This window comes from Zootoca vivipara, chromosome 2 (genome assembly GCF_963506605.1).
Source record: "Zootoca vivipara chromosome 2, rZooViv1.1, whole genome shotgun sequence".
Lineage (NCBI taxonomy): Eukaryota > Metazoa > Chordata > Lepidosauria > Squamata > Lacertidae > Zootoca > Zootoca vivipara.
This window is the reverse complement of record NC_083277.1, coordinates 118,896,046-118,909,269: the sequence shown is the minus strand read 5'-3', so window position 1 is coordinate 118,909,269 and position 13,224 is coordinate 118,896,046. Positions and strand designations below refer to the sequence as shown.

Here is a 13,224-nt window from a genome sequence, read left to right as displayed (position 1 = left end):
GACCTCCAAAGAAGCAGACTCCACCACACTCCTTGGTAGCAAATTCCACTGTCAAACAGCTCTTACTGTCAGGAAGTTCTTCCTAATGTTTAGGTGCAATCTTCTTTCTTGAAGTTTGAATCCATTGCTCCGTGTCCGCTTCTCTGGAGAAGCAGAAAACAATCTTTCTCCCTCCTCTATATGACATCCTTTCATATATTTTAACATGGCTATCATATCACCCCTTAACCTTCTCTTCTCCAGGCTAAACATACCCAGCTCCCTAAGCACAACAGCACTTTCCCACCTCGGTTTCTCCACAGAAGCAACCAACAAGTCTCACCAATGAACCAACTCATCACCTGCTCCTGGTTTCAGTTATTCTACATGTCACAAACAACTCATCTAAAAAGCAATGCAAGTACAGTACTCACCATCAAATACTGTGCCCGTTTCTTTGCCATCTGCATTAGCTGATAAAAGAAAGGAGAAATGATTGTACACAAACTGTATCAAGGCCCCTTGACCAGTGCAAAATGAACCAAAACCCATTAGTCAAGTGTTGTTTTTGTTGTTGTTTTATACCCCATCTTTTCCCCTGACCAGACAGGTATAAACCTTTTCCATTTATATGAATGTTTCTGTCATACCAAACTGTTGCATCACATATTGGGAGCACTTGACATAAAAAGGTAGATGGTTTTCACAATGGGAAAGATTGCCACACCTTTCCACCACCCCCCTTTACATCCTTGTTGTGCTTACCTGGACTACAGGTGTTTCACATGGAGAAGATTTGCACAACTTCCCAAGTTACACAGCTTTCTCAGCAGATGTACTACTTCCAGACATTATCAGTTCTCAAGATCAGATCCAGACATTGTACTTCAGTGTGTTTGTGTATGCGCGCGCGCACACACACACACACACACACACACACATAACACAGAGATACCAGTAGTTCACCATCTGTTTCCCACAGAGGAGGCCAACCAGAAGCCTTTAGGAAGACAACTTAAGCAGGAAATCACCCAGGAGAACTTTAGTAACATTAACGTCCAGAGTTTTCACTCACCTTGCTGGCAATGGTTATGGTAGTCGTCACAACAGTTCTGGTATTGTTCACATTTCCTATTGCAGTGGCAAACATCTTTTGGATTGTATTTCTCATTGCATCGCCCTTTGCAGGAATCAGGGGGGCCATACAAAGCTGAAATAAAGTTTGTTGGGGGGTGGAATCTGGATTAGCAGACTGCAGTAAAAGAGAAAGTGGGCTGATGCAGAAAATGGGGTAGTGCCACTATAGGTTAGAAGGGCTAGTGGAGTACAACCATAATAAACATTTCAGAAACATTTATGGTTTGTGTTATCAGAATGCTGCAAGAAGTGGGTTCCTTAGAATATACAGGGGATGCTACTGGCTAGCCTAATCCATGCAAAAAGGAAGCTGCCAGATCAGATAATTTGTCCATTGTCTACTCTGAGTGCTCTCCAGTATCTCAGGTGTGGGTACATTTCAAATCAACTGCAGCCTCACATTTTTAACCTGGAGATGCCAGAGACTGAACCCTGAGCATTCAGAATACAAACACATGCTGCAGCCTTGAGCTATCATCCCTTCTCAGCTCCTTAATTATGCCGGATCTGGTTACAGTTGTGAGTATGAAGGAAGTGCTCTGTACTCACTTAGAGACACTCTTACCAATAACAATAATGGTCTCTAAGGTGCTACTGGAAGGATTTTTTTTATTTTGTTTTGCCTGCATCAGACCAACACGGCTACCTACCTGTAACTATCCTATGCCAGGCACCAGTTATTACTAGAGTTACCTCCTTTTCCTCACCAGCTCTGCTCTTGTGCCTTAACAGCATGCAGATCTCCCCACCCCAGAAGATAAAAGCAGAGCACCCAAAGAGCTAGATCAGAAAAGAACACAAGCTGGCAACCCTCCTCCCCTCCTTTGTTCCCATTCCCTGTCCATCTAAAGTACATTATAAATATTATATGCAAAGAACCACAATACCACCTGTAATAGCACAGAGGTAAGGAACATGGCTAGCTGTTTTGGACCACAACTTGCATCCGCCATGGCCAGCATGGCCAATGGTCAGGGGAGATAGGAAATGGGGTCCAGAATTTCTGGAGGGCACCACACTGACGATCTGCCTTGAGGTTTTTTTAAAAACTGCTTTGACTCTTTTATTTACAATCAAGCAGCATATATTTTTTAAATGAAATAAGCACCCCTTAGTGCAAAAAAATATGGAGTCTTAGGACATGACTTGAAGGCAAGTGATGCAGAAACTCTGGTGAAGCTAATATATAATGGGGGTGGGTGGAGGTGGTGGATTCATTATGCTTCGCCTTTTAATGTGCAGTTGCCTAATTTGCATGAACTGAAACATGAGTATCCTTCAAAATATGCACTTGCCCAGATTTTGTGGTGCACTTCTCCAAACCCAAAGAATGTATTGAAAATGTGCATGTTAGGGGAGTGTCCATAAACACGCATATAAATAACAAATAAATGCATTTCTATGGGGAAATTGCTTGCAAAAATGTGTATATTAGGGGAAATTAAATTTGAAATGTGTATATTAATACACGGGACGGAGGTGGCGCTGTGGGTTAAATCACAGAGCCTAGGGCTTGCTGATCAGAAGGTTGGCGGTTTGAATCCCTGCAACGGGGTGAGCTCCCATTGCTCGGTCCCAGCTCCTGCCAACCTAGCAGTTCGAAAGCACGTCAAAATGCAAGTAGATAAATGGGGACCACTACAGCGGGAAGGTAAACGGTGTTTCCGTGTGCTGCTCTGGTTCGCCGGAAGCAGCTTTGTCATGCTGGCCACATGACCTGGAAGCTGTAGGCCAGCTCCCTCGGCCAATAAAGCGAGATGAGCACCGCAACCCCAGAGTCAGTCACGACTGGACCTAATGGTCAGGGGTCCCTTTACCTATGTTAATACACAATAAAATGTTGATTTTTGTGATTACAAAAGTGATCCAAAGTGGCAAAGTGAAATTACGATCAGAAAAATGAGAAGCAGATAGATTCTAAAATTGACAGATCCACACATCCCTAGAAGCTATGCAAACCCTTTGGATGTGACCCTGAGTTCCATCACTGTAGATTATAAATCAAATGATTTCACATGCAGCACCACAAACTAAATATGTGTGAGTTTTCTCTTCTTCTCAGGAGGACAAGAGTTCCGCCACGCATGTTATTTGCCGATGGCAAATGACTGTAATCATGGTTTTTTATATAATGAAGCTCATAAGCTTGAGCAGAGTAGACAGTGAGACATTTTGCCATCTCCTGATCATGGTAAGAGATTCAATCTACAGGGGGTCAGCAAAATTCCCCGGAATCTGCTGTTAATGACTGGGGAAATAAAAAGCACATTTTGATTGCCAGGGGAAACCTCAATGATTTTCCAAAGTGCAAATCTGCCTCAGAACATCAGTGGAAATTGGAAGCGGACATTTCGGCAAACTATATTGCATCACGGTTTTTAAAGTTCAAAGTAGTTTGAGAAAGGGTCTGTTTCCATGGAACACACTACTTTTTTAAAACTCACTCGTGCTTCTAATAAAATTGGTGTTGTAATTTTTTGAAATAATTCACAAACCTGCAAAACATGTTTAGCAGAGATGAAAGTATGATGCAGTGACCCCTTTTTTAACTGCCTTCAGTTTTGGGGGTGGGCAGCGAGATTATCTCCACATGAAGATCAATTTGTGCTCAGTGAATGAATGAATGAGACTTTACATCAGCTAACGTCCATAGCAACAAAAGAACATTGACGTATACACAGAACAAAATAAAAAGTTGATTATATAAAACACAGTTTAGAGTCCTGAATCAGCAGTCACATAGTGGACCTTATTCTCATTGCTTGTACTCAGTACATTTGAGGGTGTCTGACACAGAGTTTGAACCATAAAGTTGCAAATTTGTTTGTTTATACATAGCCTGCCTTTTTCCCTGGCAGAGACTCAAGGCAGCTTACAGATAAAAATAAGAACAGCTAAAAACAATCATTCAAAAACAATTAAACATAGAATTAAAACTATATCTACACACACACACACACACACACACACACCTTATCAAAACCATAAAAATAATTGCAATAAAAACCGTACGGCACTAGCCATTTTGTTAAAAGCAGTCAGTTTCCCAAAAGTCTTCACCTGCCGTTGGAAGGACAATAATAATAATAATAATAATAATAATAATAATAATAATAATAATAATAATAAATTTATTATTTATACCCCGCCCATCTGGCTGGGTTTCCCCAGCCACTCTGGGCAGCTTCCAACAGAAAAACAACAACACAGTAATCTATTAAACATTAAAAAGCCTCCCTGAACAGGGCTGCCTTCAGATGTCTTCTAAAAGTCTGGTAGTTTTCCTCTTTGACATCTGTTGGGAGGGCATTCCACAGGGCAGGCGCCACCACCGAGAAGGCCCTCTGTCTAGCTTCTCTAGGGAGGGAGTTCCAAAGTCTGGGAGCAGCCACCACTGAGAAGGCCCTGTACTACTTCCCTACCAAGCATGCCAGTGTGCCTGTGAGGGTGACGGGACTGAGAGAAGAGTTTCCTCTTCTTAGGATCTCAGAACCCAGACAGGTTCGTATGAGTGAATAGGATCTTTCAGATAAGCCATATATTAGCTCCCCTTTTCAATTTTCAACACAAAAGTTAAAAACTCAAAAACAAATTTTATTTAGCGATAAATGTGATTCATGGTGTTTCATTTCATATTTCAGTCCCTGGGTAGCTTGCTCTCTTTATTATTCATCATCACTTTGTTAGTAGCTTTTTGTTACTTCATTCAGGTTAATTAATAATCAATTCATCATAATGTGTGACAGATTGAGATGCTTGCTAAATGTGGCAACTCTTACCATCCATTAAGTAACTGTTCCAAGCAACTGTGCAATAGAGCAATCATCAAGAAAGAGCAGTTAAACCAGAACATATTTATTAACTGCATAAAATATGCGTTTTTAAATGAGGTCAACCCTGCCCATAGAGCTGCCTCTACAAAGTTCATTAAACTAATGGGATTTTTTTGCACAGAATTGCAGGCATTTCAAGAAATATATGATGATGATTCAGTTCTTTGTTCTGCACTATGTGCAACCTGACATTACCGCAGGAAGACCTTTCCATTCTTCTTCTGTGTCCAGGGTGGCTGTCTACCAGCTCCATCTAGTATGCTGGCTGAGACCCTACCTGCCTGCACGCCATCCTACCAGAGTGGCCCATGCTCTGGTTATCTCCCACTTGGACTACTACAATGCACTCTACTTGGGGCTACCTTTGAAGGTGGCTTGGAAACTACAACTAACCCAGAGTGAAGCAGCTAAACTGGCGACGGGGGGTGGCCACCGGGACCCTATAACGCTGGTCCTAAATTATCTTCACCAGCTCCCAGTACGTTTCTGAACACAATTCAGAGTGTTAGTGCTGACTTTTAAAGCGCTAATTGGCCTTGGCCCTGGATACCTGAAGGAGCATCTCCACCCCCATCATTCAGCCCAGACACTGAGATCCTCCTCCGAGGGACTGGCTGTTCTCTCACTGTGAGAAGTGACGTTACAGGCAACCAAGCAGGGGGCCTTCTCGGTAGTGGCGCCCTCCCTGTAGAACACCCTCCCTTCAGATGTCAATGAGATAATGAACTACACAACTTTTAGAAAACATCTGAAGGAAGCCCTGTATTGGGAAGTTTTTAATGTCTTGATGTTTTATTATGTTTTTATATGTGTTGGAAGCTGCCCAGAGTGGCTGGGGCAACCCATCCAGATGGATGGGGTATAAATAATAAAATTGTTGTTGTTGTTTGTTTGTTTGTTGTACCCTCCTCCCTCACCACCCCAAAGATGAGGATTTTTCCAACACTAGGTCAACAACTCCAGCCTAAGAATAAGAGAACTGAGAGGAGACATGAGTGATAGCCCTCTTCGGATACCTTATGGGTTGCCATTTAGATGTGGACAGAGCCTTGCTTTCTGCTACCCTAAAGGGCAGGGCATTTAGTGGGTCTGAGTTACAGGATGCTAGATATTGGCTGAACATCAGGAGAGGAGAACATCTTGCCCGTCAGGTAGAAAACACCCTTAGAATAAGTCATACCATTGGTCCATCTAGCTCAGTATTGTCACACACAACACACGGAGACAGCGGCTCTGAGGACGGAAGAGCTATTCATCCAGGAAAATAACAGTACAGGCTCAGCAACAGACACCGTGATCCGTGGTCAGGAGTTCAGGAGTTCAGGAGCAGGACAAGAAGTTCAGAACTGGTCAGAAGTGACAAAGATGTCCCAACAAGTTTCCCACCCCCTCCCACTGAGCTTCTAGGGCAGTCACTCGCCTTGTGAGAACATCAGGATTGCAACCATGTGCCCCTTCAGGGCAGGTGGATCTGCTCCCATCTGTGAAGGCAATGATTCTAAGCGACAGGACTGCATCCTCCTGCTCAGGCTCCTCAAGAGCCATTGCCACCTCCTGTCACGGAAGGACTTTGGTAATATGGGTGAAATACCTGGGGGTGAATATGACTGCAAAAAATATTAATTTGTTTTTTTTCTAGCGGAGGTTGCCTCGCTAGACGAATGCGTTTTACGAAAAATTCGTTTAGCGAATTGCGGTTTCCCATAGGAATGCATTGAAATTCAATTAATGTGTTCCTATGGGCAAAAGAAATTAAAAAAAAATTCAGTGCATTCCTATGGGATTCGCTAGATGAATTTTTCGCTATAAGAAAAGACCCATGGAACGAATTAATTTCGTCTAGCGAGGCACCACTGTAGATAGATGGTATCTGACTCCGGTAAAGTTAGCTAAGATTTATCATAAACAAGATAATAAATGTTGGAAATGTAAAAATCAAGAAGGAACTTTCTTCCACATGTGGTGGACGTGCCCCCAAGTGAGAGACTTCTGGGAAAAGATTTATAATGAACTGAAAAAAGTGTTGAAAAACACCTGTACCAAGAAACCAGAAGCCTTCTTACTTGGGATAATGGGAGATGAAATACCTAGGAAGGATGTTACTTTTTTTTTCTTTGCCACAACAGCTGCAAGAATTCTACTTGCAAATAATTGGAAGAATGAAGAATTACCAACAGTGGATGATTGGCAGAAGAAGTTGATAGAATTTATGGAACTGTCTGAGTTGACCGGGAGACTCCAGGATCGGAGTGAAGCAGCAGTGGAAGAAGATTGGAAGAAATTCTTTAAAATTTATTTAAAGAATAAGCGTATAATAGATTAGAATTAGTTACAGGTAGGTAGCCATGTTGGTCTGAGTTGAAACAAAATAAAAAAATTCTTTCAGTAGCACCTTAAAGACCAACTAAGTTTTTATTAGTGGAAGTGAGGGAGATACAAAGAGGTTGTAGATAATACAACGGTGTAAAATAAGTATTGTTAGAAGATAATGATAATTTAATTAAGAAGTAAGATATAGATAGAGTGTAAAAGGATAAGATGTAAAAGATAGAGAAATAAGGTAATATTAAAGTAATAATTAGAGTTTATATAAGATTTAGTTTACTAAGGATGACATGTAAAGAATCGCAGGAGGTGGAATAAGGAAGTCAATAGATTAGGAATAAGGGTTATAAGTTAGAATTATTGTTTTTGTATTTTTGTATTTTGTATTTTTTTGTGTTTTGTATTTTCTTTTTGTGTTTTGTATTTTAGTATGTTTTTGTTGTTTAAAAATCTTTAATAAATACATATTTTTTATTTTTTTTAAAAAGGACTTTGGTAATATGGTGCCCTGAATGAAAATAAAAATTGGCACCCCCTCCTAAATATTTATTCCTTCTACTCCCCTCGGCTCAGCACCCTGTGCAGGGAAACTGCCCCCACCACCATAATTCCAGCATTGTTCCTGCTCAGCCTTCCCTCTCCCTTAGCTGAGGGGAGAGTCCTTGAGGCAAAACAGAAAAAAATGACAGCTCCACCTCCTCTACCTTTTCCTCCACCACCTGAGGTGGCTCAGGAACGTCCTGGTGTGCTGAAGGTTGAGGTGGTGGGGAGAAAATGGAGGCTGGAAAGGAGCAGGCTGGGGGTACAGAGGAGGAGGAGTGTGACAAGTGCAAGGGACAGGGTGTAGCATGCTCTGGGGGGGGGGGGGGGGAGATGATCTGCCACCCCTCCCAGCTGTTCTCAGCCTGCTGCTTGAGGCAAATGCCTCACTGAGCCTCACAGACTGGCTGGCATCCCTGCTGCACCTCCCAAAGCAACTGAAGACAGGGGGAGGGGGGAGGTCCTCCAACCCAGGTTGAGGATTCCACTTGTAGAATGGATGTGCACACATTGTGGAGGCTGGCAGACTCCCCCGCAGCGCTCCCAATGAGCACTCAGGTGCACATTTGCCATGTGCCTCTTGCAAGTCCATATGCAGCTCTCTAATGATCAGTAACACCCGCCCCCGCCCCCCTTTTCATGGTTCACTAGGTCTAAACCTAGTTTCTGAATAGGGCTATGATCTTATGCAGCAACTGGGCAACCATTTCTCTGCCCAGCACTGGATGTTCAAAAGAGACTGGCTTTTATTACTATTACATGTTTCGATCCTGCTTTTCTTCCAAGAGGAAGATATACAGTTATGCCCACTTCTGAGTCTGAAAGATTCCAATTAACCCAAAGACACCCTGTGAGCTTGTTGGCTGAACAGGGATTTGAACCTAAGTCTCTTGGGTCAAAGTCTACCAGCATAGGTGTCAACTCCCTGGGGCCCTGAGTGCTTGAGCACCCACAAAATTCCCCATGAAGGAGTTGGGCACCCACAAATTTCAGGCACCCACAGTCGCAGGGCCAAGCTGGCATTAAAGGGAAGGTGCCATAACTTAATGAACAGCTCATGTGGCTTGCATGCCTGCAGAAGACCCCAGGCAGGAAGAAGATGGTGCAAAACAGTTGCAAGAAAAGCAATGTGTCAGGCAACAGCCCAGAAACATCTTAATGGCAAAGCCTGTATGTGATTTATGTTCTATGGCTGATCTTGTTGGTGGACCTGTACCACTTCTTAATTCAGGTAGGAAAAATCTCATGTTTGAATGTTCCAGTGCATGAAAAGAATTTCAGTGAAAGTAGAAAACTAGTAAAACTGGTTTCTATTATTTTAAAAACAGCATTCACAAGCAATCCCTCCCAGCAGCATTCTGAAGTGTTACGGACTCAGGAGGGCATCTTCTCAAGAAATCGTTCAGCTCTAATTAGCTGTAGATATTGAATGTTCCTCCCAGCCCATAAATTCTGTGCAGCTATAGTCTTTGGCAAAACCACCTATCTGCTTTTCCTGGTTCTGGATTTAAGGAAACAACACACGAGTTGTCAGCCTTGATACTGAAGAGAGCACTCTAGTGCACCACCAGAGGCATGAACAGTGTTCTAGAGGAAGGTTAGTGTGCCCTTGCAATCAGTGAAGCATTTAGTATATGCAAAAGCTGACATGCACAATTCTGTTTTAGTACTGTTTGATTTGAGCAGCATTTCAAAGGGGGTGGGGCAGAAAATTCACCTTGGTGGAAAAATGTTGGTCATCTCGGACTGTGCTGTTCTTGGTAAATTTCTCTCTTCAGTCAAAGGCCCAGATATCATCAGGCTTCCATCTTGGGTTTTATAGTCTCATGGCCACATAAACTATTCTCATGTGTGCATGTCCATCCCCCGTCCCCCACAAATATCAAGGTGGGGCTTTGCATGGTGTTTGCTTAAGATGTCACATAGCTGCCAAGTTCCGGCCTGAGAAATAAGGGACTGGACCGGAAGTAGCAGACCAGAAGTAGCGCTGCCGCCATTTTGGAACTGGGCAAAGCAGCATCAAAAGTCGCTTCTGAGCATGCTCTGCCCAGTTCCAAAATGGTCACCGTGCCAGAATAAACTGGGGGGAAACAAAAAAAATCCGTTTCTTCGGCTGGGAACAGCTGGAAAAACAGGGGTTTCCCGGGGAATACGGGAGACTTGGCAGCACAAAAAAATAGAGCTATCCTGTGAATCTGAGTATTTTAAGAATAAGAAACAGCCTGATGTGGGCACAGCATAGACGCAGCATGGGAGAGACAGATTGGCTTTGCCACAGCAGCCACAGCTCATCAGACTCCCACTGATTTGCCCCTCCTCACTCCATTGCCATGTTCTCAGAAGACCAAAGTGGAATACAACTCTGATCCTTGGTCTATTTCTCTCATTATTGCCCACTTTGCTCTGACTGGCAGTTGCTCTCCTGGCATCCAGAGTTTCCCAACTCTACCAGGAGATGCCAGAGATTAAGTCTGGAACATTTTGCATGCAAAGCACGTGCTCTCCTGCTGAGCCACAGCCCTTCCCTGAAGGCAAGGACCTTTCCCATAGTGTCACGGAGCTTTTTCTATTACAAGATGATGCAATTTAAACATGACAGATTTGGGAAAGGCCCAAAGAATTTGGGAAGTGGCTCTACTTCATTCAGTCCATTTCCCCCTAATTATGGCAGCAGCTCTGCGACAATAATAACTCATGTTGCACATACATCAGCCTTTCCTAGCTATGTGGAACGACAAGCAGTGGTGCAGGCTGAAGAACTCTTTGGGGCTGGACTGCAGGGACTAGAAGCAATGAAATGTTTTTGTGTACTTGGAAATGCACTACTGAAACCATGATCAAGGATAGTCTTTTCACAGTACTCTTTCTCTAATATAAACAGGGCCTGCACACAACAACAGCCATATTTACCAAATCATAGAAATGCATAACCTTTTTAAATATTATTTCTTGTATTTACCTCATAGTGTTTAAGACAGCTTCTTTTCCAGTGGCAGATTTGACCACTGGCAAATCACCTCTCCCAAACAGTAATACTATAGCTGTGTGCTGCTACCAGAACTGTCACTATGCTCCCTTTTATCCTGGTTGGCTCCTGAGTACTACAATTGAGCAGGTATTTCTCAATGCTCATAAATACAATATAATATATTTTTATTTTTTAAAAAATTGTTTGGAGAATGAATTTGGCATGAATCCAGCTTATACTGGCTCCCAGTACGTTTCCGAGCACAATTCAAAGTGTTGGTGCTGACCTTTAAAGCCCTAAATGGCCTCGGTCCAGTATACCTGAAGGAGCGTCTCCACCTCCATCATTCTGCCCGGACACTGAGGTCCAGTACCAAGGGCCTTCTGGCGGTTCCCTCGTTGCGAGAAGCCAAGTTGCAGGGAACTAGGCTGAGGGCCTTCTCAGTGGTGGCGCCTGCCCTGTGGAACGCCCTCCCAACAGATATCAAAGAGGAAAACAACTACCAGACTTTTAGAAGACATCTGAAGGCAGCCCTGTTCAGGGAGGCTTTTAATGTTTAATAGATTACTGTGTTTTATTTTTCTGTTGGAAGCCGCCCAGAGTGGCTGGGGAAACCCAGCCAGATGGGCGGGGTATAAATAATAAATTATTATTATTATGCTAAAGCTACAATCCAATTTAGCTGTATGTCCAGATGGGAAACAGAAGGGCACACCATAAAATATGTTGCAGATGTTTTTTCAGAAGCCCAGAGGTGGGGAACTTTTATCAATGAGCCACTTCATGTGCAACCTTCTGGGGGCAACATGCTGTGCAGTGGTTAGAGCCAAATGCAAAATAGGCAGTGCCATGGATGTGAATCTTACCTCTGTACAGTAGGCTGCATCTCAGTCATGCACAAGTCAAAAGTTTCTGCGCACACAAAGACATCTCTTCATCCAGGCAAGCAAGCAAACAAGGGGCATTGTCACAGATCAGGAAGAGCCCATTGCTGCCAGGCAAAAGCACTCAAGAGGGAGAAGGCAAGTGAAAGGGCAGCAGAGACCAAAGGAAGGAGATGAACCCACTCAAGGAGGGGAGCCCACTGAGGACATCTGGCCCAATAAGTTCCTCAGTACCACCCAAAAAACCCCACTAGAATCAGCAGTTTATTCCATGTGTGTGTGTGCACGCTCATTTTAAGTAGCATACATTCAATGGCCACTTTTCAGTGGAGTGCTGCCCAGTGCTTTTTTCTGGGGGGGGGGGTGACACAGGTGTACGCATACTCCTAAACATTTTATGAATATTTGCGTTTTGTGCATTTACTGTATTTATTTTACCCAAATTGAACTATAAAATGGTGATTTTCTTGAGTCAAAATGAGTGTTTTTTTAAAAAAGGAAAAAAGCACTGGCATTTAACCTGCTGGAAATGACTGAAAAATGTCTTTGGGTGGGGGAAAAGAGCCCTGGGAATAGCAAAAACAGCAGACTTTGATGTGTCACAGGGATTTGTGGAACAGCTCTAGTTCACACATTCCCTTGATGATTGCAATACAAAGTGATGAGTTGCTTGTATGTGCCGCTCACCCAACCTCACAGATGGAACATTTCTATCATTGGCTGTCACCTTAAGTGCAAAGGAATCAGCTTGAGACCCACCTGTGAGTTACTGAGCTTATAGCATTCAAATGCAGAGTCATCGACCATCTCTTTTCATTGCAACCTTAGGCATATTTACTTGGAAGTAAGCCCTGCTCTCTTGGAGTTGTTTGCTAGTAAATGTGTTTAGGATTGGAGCCTCTCCGTTTAGGACTTACAGTACTTAGAGATGGCTCTGCGGTTGCAAGGGGAAGGACCAAAGCTTAGTGGCACTGACAGGGCACATGTTTTGCATGTAGAATGTCCCAGGTTCCATTCCCAGTAAAGGGACCCCTGACCATTAGGTCCAGTCGTGACCGACTCTGGGGTTGCACGCTCATCTCGCATTATTGGCCGAGGGAGCCGGCATATAGCTTCCAGGTCATGTGGCCAGCATGACAAAGCCGCTTCTGGCAAACCAGAGCAGCACATGGAAACGCCGTTTACCTTCCCGCTGTAGCGGTTCCTATTTATCTACTTGCATTTTGACGTGCTTTCGAACTGCTAGGTTGGCAGGAGCTGGGACTAAGCAACGGGAGCTCACCCCGTCACAGGGATTCGAACCGCCGACCTTCTGATCAGCAAGCCCTAGGCTCAGTGGTTTAACCACAGCGCCACCTGGGTCCCCAGTATTTCAAGGTAAAACCTGGAAATAGCCCTGTGTGAAACCACTGATAGTCAGTGCAGACTATTGGGACATGGTGGGAGGAACATGTGGCCTGCTGGACTCCCCCTTCTATAGACCCTGACCATTGGCCAGGGTGGTTGGGGCTGATGGGAGCTGAAGTCCAACAGCACCTGGAGGTGGACAATACAATAG

The 13,224-nt window shown here is 43.7% G+C and overlaps 1 protein-coding gene across 1 annotated transcript in view; it reads right to left on the bottom strand.

Moving 5' to 3' along the window:
• ENDOU (endonuclease, poly(U) specific) overlaps positions 1-13,224 on the bottom strand; it is a 35,127-nt gene that overhangs the window by 21,604 nt on the left and 299 nt on the right. Inside the window, exons 2-3 of the mRNA XM_035101377.2 lie at positions 1,055-1,189; positions 414-452 (exon numbers count right to left, since the gene is read on the bottom strand). Of these exons, the coding sequence (XP_034957268.2) occupies positions 414-452; positions 1,055-1,189 (174 nt within the window). The remainder of the gene's footprint in view (positions 1-413; positions 453-1,054; positions 1,190-13,224) is intronic.